The sequence below is a fragment of the Pseudoliparis swirei genome, chromosome 13, assembly GCF_029220125.1.
Source record: "Pseudoliparis swirei isolate HS2019 ecotype Mariana Trench chromosome 13, NWPU_hadal_v1, whole genome shotgun sequence".
Taxonomy (NCBI): domain Eukaryota; kingdom Metazoa; phylum Chordata; class Actinopteri; order Perciformes; family Liparidae; genus Pseudoliparis; species Pseudoliparis swirei.
In genome coordinates, this window is record NC_079400.1 from 1,677,885 (window position 1) to 1,696,866 (window position 18,982).

The 18,982-nt window shown below is 39.1% G+C and overlaps 1 protein-coding gene across 5 annotated transcripts in view; it reads right to left on the reverse strand.

Annotated features, from left to right (window-relative positions):
* Positions 1 to 832: 832 nt before the first annotated feature.
* The window catches only part of LOC130203269 (potassium voltage-gated channel subfamily C member 1-like), a 50,760-nt gene continuing 32,610 nt past the window's right edge, over positions 833 to 18,982 (reverse strand). Inside the window, exons 5-7 of one of the 5 annotated variants that reach the window (XM_056429257.1) lie at positions 18,682 to 18,810; positions 14,965 to 15,005; positions 833 to 6,012 (exon numbers count right to left, since the gene is read on the reverse strand). In XM_056429257.1, coding sequence (XP_056285232.1) covers positions 18,689 to 18,810 — 122 coding nt within the window. In that variant the 3' untranslated portion in view covers positions 833 to 6,012; positions 14,965 to 15,005; positions 18,682 to 18,688. Of the gene's footprint in view, positions 6,013 to 9,356; positions 12,153 to 14,960; positions 15,006 to 18,681; positions 18,811 to 18,982 lie in introns of those variants that run through there. The other 4 variants (XR_008833477.1, XM_056429259.1, XM_056429255.1 and 1 more) reach the window with 4 other exon arrangements.

Sequence of the window (18,982 nt, forward strand, 5' to 3'; positions counted from 1 at the left end):
TGTGACAGAAGTAGTTTCCTCAAAGGGCGTTAACGTCTGGAGCTCGTGAAGCTGTGCAGAGCAAACTTGCAGCCTTGTGACTCTCATGAGACGGCTGCACACATCACCACCAAGAGCAGTTTAAAAAATAGATGACTCATCATAGCACGTTGCTATTCCTTACACCGGCCATTGGCACTTACGCATTATCCAAACACTAATCTTGCTCCACTATGCAGGCGTTCCATTAGGATCCCTCAGTTGTCCACTTTTCTAATTATTTAACTCGTCACCTCTGTCGCTGTTCCCAAACCTCTCCCCCGTGCTATGAATTACAACGTGTCTGTGATATATGTCATAAAAGATTGTCGGACAACTCTAACCTAACGCTAGAAAAAAGCCTTCTTGACGATGACTCCTCTATTAAACTGCCTCTTCTCAGTTATTTCAATTTCAATTATACAATCTCAGAATTATTTAATATCAGTTTAGAAATATTACAGACCCCAGCAGATTGGTTTTCACGGATATTAGATATTGAATAATGATATGACATGTCTTTACTTTGGATGGTAAGCATGGCTTGGTGCTACAGGCACTGCTGAAGAAACAGATTGGATAGACTGCCATCAAAATACTCCCTGTCCTTAAACTCCTTGTCCAAATGTAATGTGTCATCCTTCAGTTCATTGGAAGACTTCAAATTGTGTCCACACTTCAAACCAGATTATATCAATCTCTGTATGTGTGGTATATTTCAGGCTGATGTAAACTGTGACCCTCAGTACAGGAGTCAATATGCAGAGGAGCACACGTCTCATCCCTTGGAAGTAGTAAACAAACTCACACAACATTGATGTCACTTTTTCATTTATTTTAAGTTCATTTCAATGATTTAAAGCAATTTTAATGTCTCTGAAAAAGCATCTCATGACTGTTAATCAGTTATTCGTCCAAGCTGCTATGGAGATTGGTTCACATTATATCGCGTTGATATTCATACATTTTAAGTCTCAATCGTGGAAATATGTTCGATTATGACACTTTATTGATATGTTTCTATTTTTTCTTCAAAATATAAAAAGATAGATCATGAACATTCCATTGAAATATACTTTATACAGTTCTTGATGAGTTGTTCTTTGTGTCCCAACATTTCAAAAATAAAATCCGGCATAAGTCACAACCAGATACTCCAGTGACCACCTCTTCTCCCCATTCACTCTCCGACAAAGACCCAAGTACAATGAACCGGCACCTAAGTCTGTTTTATATAATTTGATGGCATGTAAAATTAACAAACATCTTTTTTCTTTGGAATGCTTACATGACTGCATGATGTTATCCTGTAATATAGCCTGTAATATTAGATGTGTGTATATTGTTATGATTTTAGTGGTGTTAGTCACATTATTTCTAATTAAAATAAGATAATAAGTATAGAGAAAATCTATTCAGTATGATAACATTTCCTCGAAAAAACAACTCTGGTCTTAACATTTTGTAAAATAAAACACTTTTAGATGAGTGTGATTGCTGAGTCACTTCATGGAAAGCCATAAAGCCACGACACATTGCAATCATCTGAACTGACGACAGGACGTCTGTGTCTCGGGGAGCGTACAGTAAGTGTCGATCAGCGGCATTCGCGGTGCAGATTGCATACAGTGTCCTAAATTTACAAAAACAAAAGAAACATATTCAACAGAAACAGACACATGAAGTAAATCAATAGGATATTGTGGAGGATGTGTCAACCGGGGACCACATAACATATTCCAAACACCTGGAGAGGACATGTCACGATGTTGTCACAACACCAAGTCGCCGGCGGGGTAACGATGGTATCTACTTACCATGTAAAGCATTCTCGTTATTTTGGTTATGTGAGTGTTACAAAGGAAACCGTGTACCTTTTATAACAGATTGCGACCTTTAGAAAATAAAACAGACTTAGCACTCTCAACATTGTAACACATTCTACTCAAAATGACTAAATCAATTGGCAGTATTACGCAATAGAAAAAAGGAAAGACGAGCAGTCACAATGGAGAGAATGAAGAGATGGAAAATAAAACGTAAACGTGAGAAACAAGTGAAGAAAAAGACTCGGCCATGAAAACACAAACAGCTGGGTGAAGTTTTTGCAAGTGTGCACACCATTAATAGAAGTTAACCTCTGAAATATTCATTCACATCTTTGTGACCATCGACGCCAAACTGTTGGTTTCTTAACGCCTTCCATAATGGAAACTGAAATCGGGAGTTTTTAAAACGATAAGGGACCAAAATAAAATACCCACGGACCGTTTTTGCAAACAGACAGAAGCTCTGGAACCTATATCGCCTTGAATAGTCCATGTCGTCTACATCACACGCTATTCTGGCGAGCCTCCGACCGTAATGGACTTGGAATGGACAGCGGACCATTCAGCTGCCTGAGCTGAGCCCTGGACCAGCAGGGCCTGAAACTCACGGAGAATACCAAACCAAGGATGAGGTGCTTGCAGAGCACTCGACAATGACGTGCTTCTTTTTCGTAACTTTTTTTTTAACATCAATCTCCCCTTGGTGGACACTGGTATCTCTCATTCTCTCTTTCTCGCAAAACGTAACTTAAAAGTACTTCACTGACATCGTTTTGGAAGCTCTGGGTCTCTTTGATCGGTGCTCACGGGACTGCGTTGTGTTCTGCAACGAGCTGCCAACAAGCCGGCGGGATGACGGTAACTCTTGTGGTTGCAAAGACCTGACCATCTAAAGAACTAAAAAACAAAGACGAGCTACCTCTACACACTCATGCTGACACTGTGAGTGCGAGTAGTTTTCAGTTGCCTCTCGAAGGAAGACGTTTCTGCTCTACGACACGGCACAGTGTTCATAGTTATCGGGACTGGACTCATGACGCACAATGACAGGAGGCTAAGGGGATATGTTACGACTCCTCCCTCCCCCCCGAGAGAGATTATCAAGTCATAATGCATGCGTTTTTTTCCACATCACGTGAGGTGTTCACATTATCGTTTACCTATATACTAGAATTTATTATGTTAGAAAGAAAACACCTACGTCCACACACACCATCAACACACCTGAGTCCTTTACACCACACACACACTTTGGAATGGCAGTCGGTTCCATGCAAACCTGAAATCTCTCTTGATTGTTCGCCAGTGTCGTATCTTCCATCGTCTTCCATTTTTTCTACTTCGGACGAGTGGATCAGAACTGCCTACCCCAGCAGAATCCCGCCGTGGGCTATCCAAGGCCTTTGCACATCTTGTTATCACTGAGGCATTGGAGATACTCTCCAGGTTCTCCATTTGCCCTGCTACAATCATGTGACAACTCTTGTCATATTGCCAAAGAAAAAGCAAAAGCAAAACTATGTGTACTATTCAGGCAGTCAAAGGCGTGGTATGGAGAGCTGTTTGTTTTTGTTGTTGTTTTTTTAAGACCTGCTGCTGCTGCGGTTGTTGTTGCTGCTGCTACGATAGTTGTGCAAATGAGTCGAGGAGGAAAACATGGACTTTGTGATTAACGACAAACATCTTTTGCGCAAATGCTATAGTTTGGCAAATGATCAGTGTTTGATTGAGTGGTTCGAAAATATACTGCTCGATGCGTAACAAAGTAAAACTATGGCGACGGTCGGAGAACACTGGAATGGGGGATGTAGGGCAGTAGAAGTAGCAGAGAGATTTCATCAAACAAAACAGAGTTCAGGGTGTACGTTGCAAACATACATGTTTCAATATTTACATTTTTTTTTTTTACTTTTCAAAACAAAATATAGCTCTCTTTCATTATAATCTTTTTTTAAACATTAATTGCATAAGACATTTTTTAATTCATTTTATATATATTTTTTTTTTGTATCTCTAGCACCCTTGTCTTCAACTAAGGGCTTTCAGAAAAGACAGTCATGCAAACTAGTCATGCTGGTAAACAAAGTTACAAAAATGCATTATCTTTTTTTTTCTTTTCACTTGTTTATCTCAGCGTCCATCCTTTGTCATCCGCGTGTCTTTATCGGCAAGAGTCGCTCATTGCTCATTGTCTTTCAAAAAGATTTTTCCCAGTGCTTGTGGGGGGAAATGAATCCTCCCACATCCCATACCAAAATATCCACACCCCATCTTTTCTCCAGGTCTTTGACTCCATTTCATGATGCCAAATGTATCTATCATTTGCATTTCTTTTTATTTTCTTGTTTTCTCCATGTTGGACCTTTTTCTGCTCAGAAACTTCCTCCGCAGCCACGGATAGTCGATTTGTTTATCAAAATATAGATTTCTTTTTTTTCTCTTTGTACACTTCCACTCTCGGTCCATTTCTTCTCGTTGCCCCCTGTTCGCCTCAGGGCTCCCCGGATGGGCCATCCTTATCTTGACATTGACTTGCCTCAGAAGCGGTTGTTGGCAGCAAGAGGGACAAGAGAGAGACGGGGCAGTATTCAACTTGAGATTCTTGTGTTTATAAGTGGCAGTGTTCGGCTTCGGGTTTTGGAGAAGCATTTATTTGATTGGTCCATTTAAAAATGATAACACAGAATTTCCAGCTAATGGACAGTTTTTATATGACGTAAAAAGTATCCTTGTGGCAAGGATGTCCTTTTTTGTGTAATTTAGGCAGGCCAATATCTCTTGATATTGAAGAAAGACTGACAATTGTCTGTAAGACTTTTGTTTTGTCTCCTTGAGTCTTTTTGCTCCTCGTGAGTGAGCACTGTGTCAGTCAGACACAAAAACACTTGGAATATTTTAATGTGCATATATATATATGTATATATATATACATATATATATATATACATATATATATATATGTATATATGAGATGCTAGTGGCAGTTAAAGTACTTTTAGAGGAATGTTGTTTGTACCAAACAGAAGCAGTGGGCAGTGTGAGGGTGAGGACAAGCCTCACCCTCATTGGAATGTTCCTCCGAATCTCTACTATACATTACAGAAGGTCGTTCAGCAAGTGCTTGCTACAGGACCTTTTGGTATTCCACTTAGGCTTTCAGCCAATTCAGTACATGAGAGATAAAGAGATGTCTTTTTCCACCATTTTCTTTCGGTGAATGTTTCAGGCGAGTCTAAACGTATACAGTGAATGCCATACACCACCTGTTTGAGCTGATGCTACATGTGCTTCATTTGATCAACTTCATAGTTAGTGCTGCTTTTTGATTTATCGTGGTACTCGTGAAGAGGGCAGTGATTCAGTCGGATAGAAGAGAATGGAAGACATAGGTTCAGTGGCAAACACGCTATGCAATCGCTAAACTTGAACTTGGGACTATAGTATGGGTGTTGGTAAATACTGTGCATTTGTGATTGATTTCATATGTACTGAAAGACCAATCCTTTGCCTCTCATGTACTCGATTTCTTTTTTTCTTCACTGGAAAGGAACCTAAGAGGAAAATGACATCTAAAAGATCCCTCGAATGCATAAATTCCTCTCTCTTCCAACTGTTGATGGATAAAGTCAAGTTATTCCCCAGCCAACAAATGCTACAATATGTTAGCAGAGATGCTACATTGTTCATTCAGTCCTTTGTGAAGAAGAGTGTTTCTTTTTTTCTTTTTCGGAAAAACATGTGAAGTTGCTCAGTAGTTCAGCGCTGTAGCCTACGATACCGAGTCGGTCGTCGTACAGGATGTCGAGTACAATGATGTCAGAGAGACGTCATCTGGAATGTGTAACCGGGAGTCCGTTTCTCTCCCAAAAAAGTGTGTCAGTGCAATGCTCTGTCAGTTTTCAGAAAAAAAGGGGGAGAAAAAAAGGTCAGTCAGACAGTTGTCAAAAATGTGTTCGGAGTTCCAAGAGGCTGCTTTGGTAACAACGTGAGGAGCAGTGTGATTATCTAATAGATGATTAACCTCTGGTCTCCCTCTCGTCAGCCCAAAGATCTCCTTTAAACCGTCCATCCTGTCGCTGGACGCTTACGTGGCTCCCGCCAGAAATTTGTGTTTACCGGTTACTGACTCCTCATTAGAGAGAAGGCGAATGCTAGAAACTTAACACTGTGAAGACAAGAACAGAAAGCCATTAATTTAAAGCTCACAGAGAATCACCAGAATTTGTAAGAAATCATGTTCAAGTGAATTTAACTAAAACGTATAACATTACAAGCACTAGATTGGTTTATAATAGAAATCCACTAATACAAACCAATCGCATATTTTGGAATTTGCCAATTACATTTGTTTTAATAACACAGTTTTATGGTGTTACTCATATTATGTACAATAGGGGAAGTAATCAGGGATTACCATTACCTGTAAACTGCTGGTTAACTGTGCATGTCAGAGTGAAGTGCACACATTTAAACTGTAATGACAAACTCTGAGACAGCTCAAACAAACAGTCTCTCTACAACATACAGTACAGAAGTTATTCTTGAAGAACAAAAAATCAAGAAATGGTGACAATAAAACTGGCGGCAGACAACATGAGAAGAAAAAAAACAGTAGACTGAATGAAACAAGCTGCCAGCCAACTGACCAGCACCGTGCTCCACCTCAAACCTCAGCACATCATCATCCATACAGGAGAGGATTATATACACACCACACCGAACAAGATTAGTTGTTAGTTAGTCACTAATCTGTGTGTGTGTGTGTGTGCGATCATTTTCATTTGAATGATGTGTACAAAAAACATTTTTGACGGATGGAAACATACAAACATACTCACACGTGGAGGTTTTCACAAACAAAAAGACGTAATATAATTCCACGTCAGGCTGACACCATTGCAGGAGGCTCAACCCCCGACTTCAGCGACACGTCATGAACACACAGGCGCAGATTCAAGAACGTGTGTGTCAACAAGAGCAGGTCCGGCCTACACTTAGGGGCAGACACGTCTCGAATCACATGTGTGGGCATCGTGCATTATCTCCTGGGAGATGAAACACTTCTGCTGTGGTCTCAGTATGAACATCATCCTTTATTGCAGCCGCATTAGCTCTTCGTCTGCTCTTCGTTTCCCCCTCTTCCTCTGACAATTCCCCCTGCATAGATGCAGCTCCCTCCAGAGAAAAGCTGTGAGCGAGACAGTTCGTAGCTTTGGGCGGCAAGCGTTAAGGGATTTAGCCGACCGAGAATAAAAGGCCTTCATCTCTCCGCCGATCCTCGTCTAACCCACCGCGCTCGCCCGCTAAGCACAGACGCTGTGATTGTATTAAAATAGTGTTTGGATGTAGATTCGAATGAGAGGCAATGCATGCGTCGCCATGGAGATCTTATCAAGAGTAACAGGATCTTCTCCTGGCGCCACATGCATGAATCTTTGTAATTTCATGAATAGACTATAAGTGTCAGATTTATAAATGATAATGTATATTATATGCCCTCTTATGTGTTACTCCTTTCACAAAACCGTGCACATGTCCAGCTTTGATTCATGATTTTGCCTCAAGAGGATCGATAGCTTGTTTTACCACAGCGTGCCCCACATTGCGTTAGTTTGCCTGGTTCTATATTATTATGTCGCACTCATTTCGTGGATATTACATGCCATATTAATAAGCAAGATAGGAACACACAGAAGTTTGACTGGTATTAATTTAAAGTTGATCAAACAGTATTTCCTCCAGCTCTAATCACACATTAAACAACTGTATTTACAGTACAGCAGCTGATAGTATTTCTTTGTTCGCTAAATCCAAATACAATCGTGAAACACTCTCTGCAAGCAACACATACCGGACAGACATGCCCCATTCAAATATGTACATGTAATGCACATTTATATTCAATATCATAAAAGGCATTTAGTTCATGTAGAAGCAGCTCTTATCAAAGCAAACAACAATGAGGTGAGAACACACTTCCTTTGTCATTACAGCTGAATACATAATATTATGCATAAAGAATATAATGTAGAAAAGGTCCTGTAGAAAGAATAGACTCCTGCATATATGACCAGAAAGCCAGATTAAGTGGCGTAGTTACATTAGTTTGTCACTTCATCGATAGATTAAATAATTTGTTATGAAACGTCCTGCCCCATGCTCAAAAAGTATATATAGATATATTAATTCTGTATGACTTTAATGTATTCACATGTGTAGAGACAGATATGTACATATGCAATAATCACTACTGACCTCTTAAGCATTGCTTGGAAGGTTTAGCTAGTTCAATCTAGCTAGCTTGCATGAACTCTTGTTTTGACATCAGAGCCTACGAGGGCCTCATAGAGGCGCTTACAACATCTGCCTGTTTGGTTTACTTCAACAACGTGTACGTCAGAGCGTCTTCTGGGGGATTTGCATTGGCCACAACTATGAGAGGACTCTTTAAGATCAACAGAAGCACACTTATGACATTATTCAGATCCAGCGTTGATACAAGACAAAGCAGATATGAACAAATACAGTAGTTATAAAGTTATAAATGTTCAAATGAAAGTATTGGTGTGTGAGATTATGTTACTCCTCCCACCCATTTCCTTCAATTGTGGCATCAAAGAACAATGTTAAACTGGACGGACATTTCCCTTGACTGCAACAGAAATGTGTACCTTCCAAATAAAGTGGCAAACCAGTGTAATTTAAATATTGCAAAGTGTTACAACCACACTGGGGAGGGATTTTAAGATGATACAGTATGCATGTGCACTTAAAAAGGTTTCATGAGGTTTATGCATGCTTAAAAATGACAGACTATTATCCAGGTGTGCTGATGTGGACTAAGATTACCTTTGAGGATTGAAGCCAGGTCAATCAATGTGTGTAACTGTACTCTACATTTCCACCAAGCATTTCCTGCTGGTGAAATAAACTTAAAAACGTAGTATCCCAGAGGTTCCCAGCCTTTCCTTATTTTAGGTCGCTATTATACAATTAGCTGCTGTCAAAAAAATGCTTGGATTCACTGGAGAAACGAAGCTTTGCATGCTGGTTCAGATATTTTCAGACGACACAAAATGATTGTCTTTTTTTTGACATCATAGTGGTGAAATCTAACAATATTGAGGATAAGCATGACATAGTGTAACTTCGGTCTGAAAATATGTGCGTTGGCCTTCAAAGAAGCCAGACCAAACAAAGCCAGGCCGTCATTACTTCTCGCAGTGACTGTGGGAGGATGTAGTGTCAATGAGACGACTTGTACACACCTCTCAAAGCCAACAGATTCAACCCAACGCTCAAGTGATGTCATCGTTTTCATCCTGAATCACAATACTGCATATCTAATCGAAGTGGAAGAGTCTGGAAGCACATCGATTTTTAGACAAAATGGCAATCGTGACCATGGAGTATGACAGTAAGAGTTTCTGGATGTGATTCTCTAAACATATAAATAATCTAAATATTTTCTTTTTACACCGGCGAAATATTTTTGTCTCTGAAGCACTGACAGTTTGACCTCTTGATTTTAATCTTACTACATTTCTGTTTGAACTTCAGCACAAATACAACATTGAATCTTTTTTGATAATTGTTATTTTAGACAATCAGCAGTACAGAAAAGACATTCCTAACAATGAAATACACATTACCATACAAGTGAAAAAAATATAAAACTATTACAAAACTTAAAACAGTTAAAAGTGGCAGCCACAACATCAACAAGTTCAAAGGACCAGTAACACTGACTTGAAATAAAACAAATGGCTCATGGTGTCGCTGTAATACTCCTTGAAACATTTGAATCAAAGATAATAAGTCTGTGCATTGTTATGATTAAAAATAGATCTGCATATTTATACATGTATGTGCACAGCATGTTTTCCAGCATTAAAATCACATTGCATGTTTATTGCATACGTGAATGTGTTTTTATTCCATTTTCTATTCTTTTTAGCTCAACTTTTACACAATGATCTATTTTCATGTGAGAATGGCAATCTGAATAAAAACTTCCATCACAAAAATAAAAGCTGTAAATTGCCTAAAACAGATTTTTAATTGGACATTTTTGAGGGGAATGGTATAATATAGTCACTGTATTGTTTTTCTGGGAATTAATACAATTGATAGATTGCATTTTGTCTTTTTAATTAAAAAAATTCATGTTTAGACAAACATTTAAATACATACAAATTATAATAATGGAAAACATTTTAATAGAAAAACTTAAAAATGAAGCAGTATAGATATTAAGAACAGCTGAACATCTTTAGTCGGAGATGTATGATCAGGTATTCTCACATGTTCAACCTATAATTTGTTGTAATATGGTCTCTGTCTTATCTCAACATGCAAGCTTTTAAAGGTTAATAATGACATTGACCGTTAGTAAAGTGCTCGTATTTGTTTTACATATATTATTAATTATGTATCCATCCATATCTTACCTCATAAACATCTATATTTAATGTTAGTTTATGTCTTTTTTTAAGTAACTTCCTGAAAACATTACAATTAGATTTCTTTTAAAATGTGTGAGTCTACATAGAAGTACATATTTCATTTACACGACTTTCCTAATCAACATTTTTCAAAGGTCGACTCAGTTATTAACCATCATCAAAAAGAAAGTAATTGCTGAGGATGAGATGGCTTAATTGTGCTATTTTACCACGGTTAGTATGTCGCGAGCCGGGCGGCTCTTCGTGAAGCGGTCCGGACATCTACAACAAAAGGAAGTAATTTCCTCTTGTTTCAAATGCGCCTGGTACATTATTCTCCATCTGCCGTCATCAGTGCACAATCAACTAATTGGGTTTATAAGGTAGTGTGAAGCTCAAACATTGAATGACATTAAGTCATTAGGTGTTGCTATAACAACCAGCATTGCATTAGCAAGCTGACTTTTCAACTATTGCACGTAAACCTTTTTTTTTTGATATTCCGCTTACTGTTTATTTGTCGTCTGTAAAGACCTTTGAATGCTTAATTTCTTACATATGAAATCATATTTTATCAAACCCAGCCAGTGGTGTGATCTATTCGTCTTACACGTGTTAAACATGTAATTTTCTCCAACTAACTTCATCCTTCTCCTCCATTCTTCCATTAAACCTGCTCCATTGTCTACAACTCAACGTGTGGTACAGTACTTGCACACCTGGCAGGCTAAATGCTATTTAGAAAAAATAAAAACACATTTTTAATACATATTTTGTATATTTATATTTTTTGGGGCATATAATAAAATTCATATTTTTATTTGGGAATGTGATTGATTTGCATATGATGGATACGATGATGATACATATGTAGAAATATAAGAGACAACATGCTTGCAACGGCTAAAGAAATAGACTTTCACTGCATACATGGGATCCTGAATGTATTAAAACAAAATACTAATTTAATGAATCGTTAGGCTGCACAATTCAGAAAGCTCTCATGGTACAATATTTGTATTCTTTTAAATTACAGTAAGCTAATTTTTTGGGGTTACACTTTTGACATTTATATGTAAACTATCATGTGTCCAATGATGTCACAATGATAAATTAAGTGTCTTGGCTCTTTTTGACAAAATTACTAATTGATGTCGCCGCTGTCGGCTACATGCATCAATATTCACAAAAGACGGAAAGTAGAAACCTTTCCAACATCGATCTTATCTAAACACGTATTTATGTCTTTGGCTAAATGAACTGAAGGATCCCATTTCATGGACATTTCTCTGGACAGTGACGAGAGCTTTTTGTTTGGTCCAAAACATTTAAAATATCCACCTACACACTAAATCCTACATTTTATAATGTAACTGTGCACATGTTTTAATAAAGTTGTTTTAATCTCTGCTACTTTTTTATTTTCTCACCCATCCAAATCTTTTTTTTTTTTTTTTTACATTTCTTCTTACGATCTGAAATAACAGTCGCGTTTATATGTGACCCCATCAGCTAACCTGATCCATGCATCATAAACCATTAGATTCACAAGACAAGGGGTCATCTTTCTACATTCAAGTTATTCTTATGTTATTGCTTTTGTTTTTGCATTGGTGTCCAATCCGAATGGAGGCTTTAATGCGATCAGTCCACAGCTAATCCAAGGCATCTCTTATCATCCAATCAGGAACATCCTTTTTTTTGTGCTACAAAATGGAGGGGATGGGGGAGCGACAGCGGCGCAGCAGTCCCGGGGCCTCGTAGGTCTCAAAGGGCGGACGAGTGGCGGGAGCGAGCCGCAGCGATGACCCGGGCATTCCCGATATGTTATTGAGACTGTGAGATTTATCGTAGCCTGTCGCTTTAAGAAAATAAATGTAACCATCATTCATTAGTTTATATAATTTGTGATTGATATCGAATACCGATGAAATAAAAATAAATCATGGTTGAAATGTTTTGGCATGTTATGACAAATGTCCATATCCAGGTGGATTGTTTATGAAGGGAGCATCGGGACATGAACGTGAGGTGTGAGATGTTGTAAGGAGAAATTAAAAATAGAAAAGAAGTACATAAGTGGAGAGGATAAAGTAAGGATAAGAAATTGAAAATGTTATGAAATCATAAAGACATATAAAGGACAGACGGGGACAGACAAGGCAGACAAGACAAAACAAGAAAATGCGAGTTATGACATGTCTCTTTTCAAAACAGAAAAGCAAAAGTTTCTTTGATATATTAAGAGTTTTAACTCCTATAATAGACCCATTGAATAAAGCACCCAACATGTTATCATGCCAAGCATAATGTGCAATGTGCAGGTGTTTTAGACAACTATTTGGCGACAACTATACAGTTTACAACAAAAACAAAGAGTAAATACATATATATGTATATTGCTGATGCAGTGTAGGAGTTGACCACATGAAGTTCACGGTGAAAGAAATTAGACCACTAAATAAATTATGCAGAATAATTAATCGCCTTGCATTACACTTTATGAACAACTCACTTTGTATTTGCTTTTAGTTCCTGTAAACTTCAGATGGTCAACACAAAAAGGTTCTTCCTGTAACATTTAAAAACACTTCCTATCCCCCGGTAATTGCATCCTGGAAAGGAGATCGGTTTGCAGTTGGTTACAGTGGGAAACGACACGGCCCGCTTGTCCACTTTGTGCAAGTGACTTACGTGCACGTGGTACTTGAACGTAGCTTTACAAAAATAAAAAACCAAAGTCATCAAAGCAATAACGCAGCGGCCGTTGTGTCGTTTCCCGCTGTACCGATGAGTCACCGAGCATGCGGACGCTGAGGCCCCCCTGGAGGAGGCGAACCCGGAGACGACAGTGAAAAACAACATTGGTAGGTAGCGGTTAATCTGCCCGACCAATGGCTAACTGATCCAGAATGGATGGAGGTTTAGTTTAATTAGGGACGTCATACATTAGCTGAAATGTAACTTAGATTAGAAGCAAAACAACTGCAATGCTAACAGAGTTTGTGATTATAAATATTTGCAGATATCAAACTCCAACCATTGCAGGGCCGCAGTCAGACGACACAGAACACTCATCGTTACAGTACGCCGCCCTTTGTCCTTCCTGCTGACGTGAAAACATATGGTGCGGTGCACAGTGGCCACCACTTTAGTTTGAGCCGACCATGAATAATAGTCTTTTTTTTTATTATTCTGACTAGCTCAGGCACATTAGCTGGGGGGCAACTCAGTAAAATATTGATGATGCATTTCTCACTGGGTTTCTTAAGGTGCATATCCCACAAATATGTGTGAGAAGCTGCGTGGTCAGTCTGTGGCGCTGCTGCAATCTCAAGTTTAGTTCTACAACGCAAACGCATCGAGACTGTCGGCTTGTATCCGACGGCAACCGCTGGGGTGCTCTTACAACAATAAATGCGTGCAAGTGAATGCAAACAAAACAATCTCTTTAAGCAAGAGGAATGTTTAATTAACATAATCTGATGACCTCATCACCTGGCCCAGGGGAATAGGTAAAGTTACAATCCTCAAGATTTGGTGGAATCAAACTGTTTTTGACACACATTTTTGGTCTGCCGTTTTTTTCGGCAATGTCGGTTATTGAATGCATTCATTCTCTCTCTCTCAGTCTAGCTCTCTGTAGTAGTTTTAATTCCTGTGGTGGTATCATAATGCACAAGGGATTCACAGGATACACCGTCTGCATGAAATTCATCTTCATTTGATCTATTTGTATGTCAACATTGTGCCATATTTTATATTTCTAATTTAACCAACTGCTGCCGTTTCTCATTAAAAGTCAGAAATGTCTTGTTTCTGCCAGGTAAAATAATGTTTTTTTTTTTTAAGACAAATATATAAATAAGGCACTAAATGTTCGATCTAGAAGTATCTATTTAAACTGGTATACTTGTGTCCCAACAGCTCAAATGTGCATATATTATGCGTCCCTTGGGTATTCACCATGGGAGTTCCTATAAATAAAGTTGGAAAGTCTGTTATGCAGTTCCAACAAAAGGCTTTGATTCGACTGTGAAATTCGACTGTGAATAAAATCTGCATTCAGAGTGAAGAGAGAAAAATAAAGGGAAGACTACACACTGTGCACATGATTAAAAGACTAAGAATACTATGCTTCATATACATTATAATCTTCAAACTAAGACTACATTTGATAGTGTCTCTTGCTTTAAACAAATGTCCTTTATTTTTCTCTTTTGAGTCTGAAACCAGAGGATTTAAAACACTTGTCAAGTGTGATATGAGTAAAATATGTATGAGGGAAAGAAAGAGTTCCCATCTGTTGAAAGCATGAAGGTGAAACTTATGAAGAATAATGTCGATGCGTCAGTAACGGGGTTCCGAAGCTTTCCGGATGATTGTCAGTTGGCTGATCGGTACATTGGTTTGATTTATGAAAAGTATTGCTTGGTCGAATTCAAGATATTGACAGTTCTCAGAAATTAAAGTCAAAAGGTTGATAAAGTGAATCATGTCACTGTAGTGTGTGACGGTCTGCTAGCCTTCTCCTCACTGTGTATTTACGACATCAACGGGGGGTTTTGTGCTCTGGGGGGTTATTGAGTCTGGCTGTCACTGCAGTCAGTGATGACATAATTCCTGCCCAGAGTCACACTTCATTTACACTACTGGAGGGAGTGCGTACCTACCTACAGTCCTGCTTTAGTTACACTTGAACTGCAGTGGCGGCCTGGGGATGGGATGGAGAATGAGTGTTAATCACAGAAGCAGGCGGTAATGGAGAAGGAACACACAGAGCGACAGAGAGGGAACACTGCAAATATTCTAACCGGACTTTTTACCATCGTGTGAAATGAAACAGATTGGACCGAAATAATAGACTTAGTCATTCTTGTATGTTTGTATGTAGGAGGCAGAGATCCATTTGACTGTCCCATATGTTAATGTTATGAGCATGTGGAGGACACAGGATGGGCTGACTGTGCAGAAGGTGTTCTGAGAACAACCCCATACTGTACCATTCAATGCTCAAATCCATTTCAAATTGTCTACTTCTCATACATATACATATATATTTAGAATTTTTCTTTTTTCTTTTGTAAGAAGCAAGTAAAAAAAAGAATATTTGCAGATTGGTTTGATGAAGCAACATTGTGAGAAACACAGTCGAACTGTTGAGGACATGCAGGACAATGTGGTGTGTGACATGTTTTACATACCGAGTACAGCGACACACATACGAGGACACGGACACGTGTTCACAAGCGTTAGCGAGTTGAGTTTAGAGTTATTATATTTCATCTGGTTGCAGCCTGTTGTACTGAGCCACTTAACATTATAACGGTCTCCAAAAGAAAAAAGTCTGAGATGATTAATTGTGTGTGAGCATAAGCCAAACAAAACAACCGATATGTTGTTGTAGCCAGTGAGTGAATATTACGAAACTGTTGGTCGTGAAATTCCACCAACAATCTCTTCTCATCAATGTCATAAATATGAGTAGTAAAAAAACTGTGTAAATAAGGAGGGGGATGAGAATGTGGAATTTGAATGTGCCCGGCTAACTATAAAAGTTTCTACTTTTTTTATATTATGGGTTTAGTTGAATTTATTAATGAAAAAGTAACTTTCTTTTGTCAAACAAGTTCTTGTAAATGTCCTGAACCAGTGAGATTTGTGCCATTTTTTTTGCGAATGAATTTCATTTTTGTGTTTTTTTTATCATTCAAATCCTTAGAAGACAGATACTAGGTGATAGTAAAACTCAAAGGAGAACACAGGAAGAACATAGGGGGAATCGAAACAGCAAAACACAGTTGTACAAAAAATTCAGAATTAATAAAGAAAAAAAAGAACATAACCACAGACCCAAATATATGAACTCAAAATAAATCTAACGTAATCTTAGGCACAATATAAAAATGAAAACGTTGAAACTACAACACAGAAATAATCACAATCACAACATAATACTCCACAAAAATACACAACGAAAGACGTACACACCATGTTAGAAACACAGGACATAAATAAAGCACAAAATCCCATAGAAATAATACAACTGGGACACATATAGCGAGGAGCTGAAAGGAGAGAATGTGGAGCGGGAGGGAGACGGAGAAACAGACAGAAACAAACGAGACCCTTGAAGAAGGTCAAGAGGAGTGATTGGGAGTAGGCAATCAAAGGGGTGATTGACCGTTTGACCTTAGCGAGACGTGCATATTGCCTCTGGTGCCGAGGAATTCAAATGGCCAACAATCAAAGAGAAGAAACTGAAAAAGTACGGGGAAAAAATACGTTTGCAAAGACATCTTATGCGAGTATCTACAAAATAAATCACGACTGAAGCACACAAGAAAACGTTTTAGACAGCGTGAGAATCCCTCTTTAAAATCAAGAAGGAGGAAGTCAGAGGAGATCAGGGGCGTAACATTGAGCCAGTGGGGATTACAGATGTTTTTTAATTGTTGGTGTGTGATTTCGAACAGCCACATATACGACTTCTATGTGTCGTAACATATGTATTCATACATATACTGGCCGTCATGTAGGTTATATGGGTATCACGGGGCTGTACACACATGAGCTGGTTATCAAATGCTCGAGAATCCGGATCCAGATATTGCAAACAGGTCAAATGTGTAAGCAAGTCAAATCCTAAATCTTATAGATTACATGTCCACCATAGATCCTCAATTAAAATGTATGAATTACTGTGTGGCCCAAACCCAGAAGCGTCATAATGTTGTTTCTTCAATGGCCTCCCGATTTGCTTTAAAGAGGGATTAATGTAGAACTTAAACTGCATTGTACACATTGAAACTGAAGCAATGTCCGGGACCTGTAAGTGAAGGGCTTGGAAAGCTCCAGCCTGGCTTACCTGAGACAACATGGAGACACCTTTCAACCCAATGTGTCATAGCGCTTGTCTGTCTGGTAAATAAGTGCAGCTCATAATTCTCTTGATTTCTATCCAGGTCTGCACAGCACAAATACAAAAGGTCCTGAACTTTGGACTGCACTCGGCACTGAAAGCACAGACACGTGGTCTAGGGAGGAGTATTTCAGATCCAGGACACGCTCACAACACAGTATTTTTTCGTGATCACTGGCCTTGTTGACAAAGCTGAATTAAGACGCCACATTACAACAGTTTAAAAAATAGTTGCTTGTTTTCAGCGTGGCCTGTTTCAAGAGGTACCATCCCTTGACCTAGATGGCTCCACTGACCCCAGTGACCTTGGGCCTTGGAAAGATGATTGTCAGACAACACTTCACTCAATGTGGCAACAGTGCGAGACTATCGAGGCTGGCCAATTGATTTACATCAAATGTAGCATATGTGCGTGCGATTGCGCCCATCTTTGAGACCAATTGAGTGCCATTGAGTATGTTCAACCTGTGCATGTGTACATACATACATTTTTTTTAACAGTAAAAAAGTTTGTTTCAAAGGCAAAGCCTCTCTGAGGCGGAGGTCGGTGGGGTAAGGAGTAACACGAATAAACACAGTAGAAGGGAAAAAACAAATTAAGCCACGCACAATAACACAAACACAACACTCGGCACTGAGAGGACAGAGACACAGTGTATAACACGTAAGAATGAAAAAGCCACATACACACGCGTGATATGACACAACCTGAAGAGAGAGACAACAACAACAACAACACAGAGGCACATCAGACAACGACGTTCAGTGTTATGTTTTATTAGTTATTGACACAGGACGCGGACGCCGGGTTATTTTCACTTGAGCTGCTGGAAGTATTTGCACAAATACAAGTTCCCACATGGACTCTTCCCCTCGTGACGGTATGCAAGTTGTGCGCTCTCACACAAGTACACACTTCTTTGTGCTTACGTCTTATTGTCGGTGTCACGATATCACACAGAAATCCCATTTTTCTTTATATATATATTTTTTTTGTTCATCCCGTTCATTGTTTATCGTGATTGTTGCTGAAGTCACACATATTGTAAGCAGTTAGGATATGAGGTTAGATTTCATCAGATGAGATACCTCACAAATCAGACGCAGCCTAAAATGCCACCAAATGTTGACACTCAGGTGTAAGCGCTACCTGACCCGAGCTCAACGGTTTGCATTAACCTCTAAGTGGATCAACATTTACTTACAGCACACTTTCAGGAGACTTTTCACAGGTGACGCTTCAACCACGATCGAACATGTAGACACAACATTGTGGAAATGGTGGTGTATCTGAGATCTGAAGGCATGCATTGTGTGTGCAGCTACGTCTGCGTTTACATGCGTGTTAGAGCATACTGTCGTGTGTGTAACTGCAAAACATGCTACGTGAGAAGAGAGCCAGACCAAGATGTCTGTATGTTTTCAGTCAAAAGTTGACCATGCTAAGCTAACTTTGTGTCAGTGTTACCTCTGGGCTATGGTTTGATCCAGGAGGTGGTGGAGTTTGCATTGAGGTCTTGCTGTAACAGAGACCCTTCCATCTTATACAAATCCTCAGTCAGAGGGGAGTCTGGGCTGGGTGCCACGGCTGCTGCCTCTAGTTTGGAGGCAGTGTGAGGGAGTATTTTGGTGCAGGTTGGCAGCAGTGGTGGTGGTTGAATTGCAGTAGTAAATGAATAAAGGTGTCAGGAATTTAATGGGAACAAAGGTAATGCACATTGGGGTACAACACAAATGGTGTGGGGGGGGGGGGGGGTAGTTATGGTGTA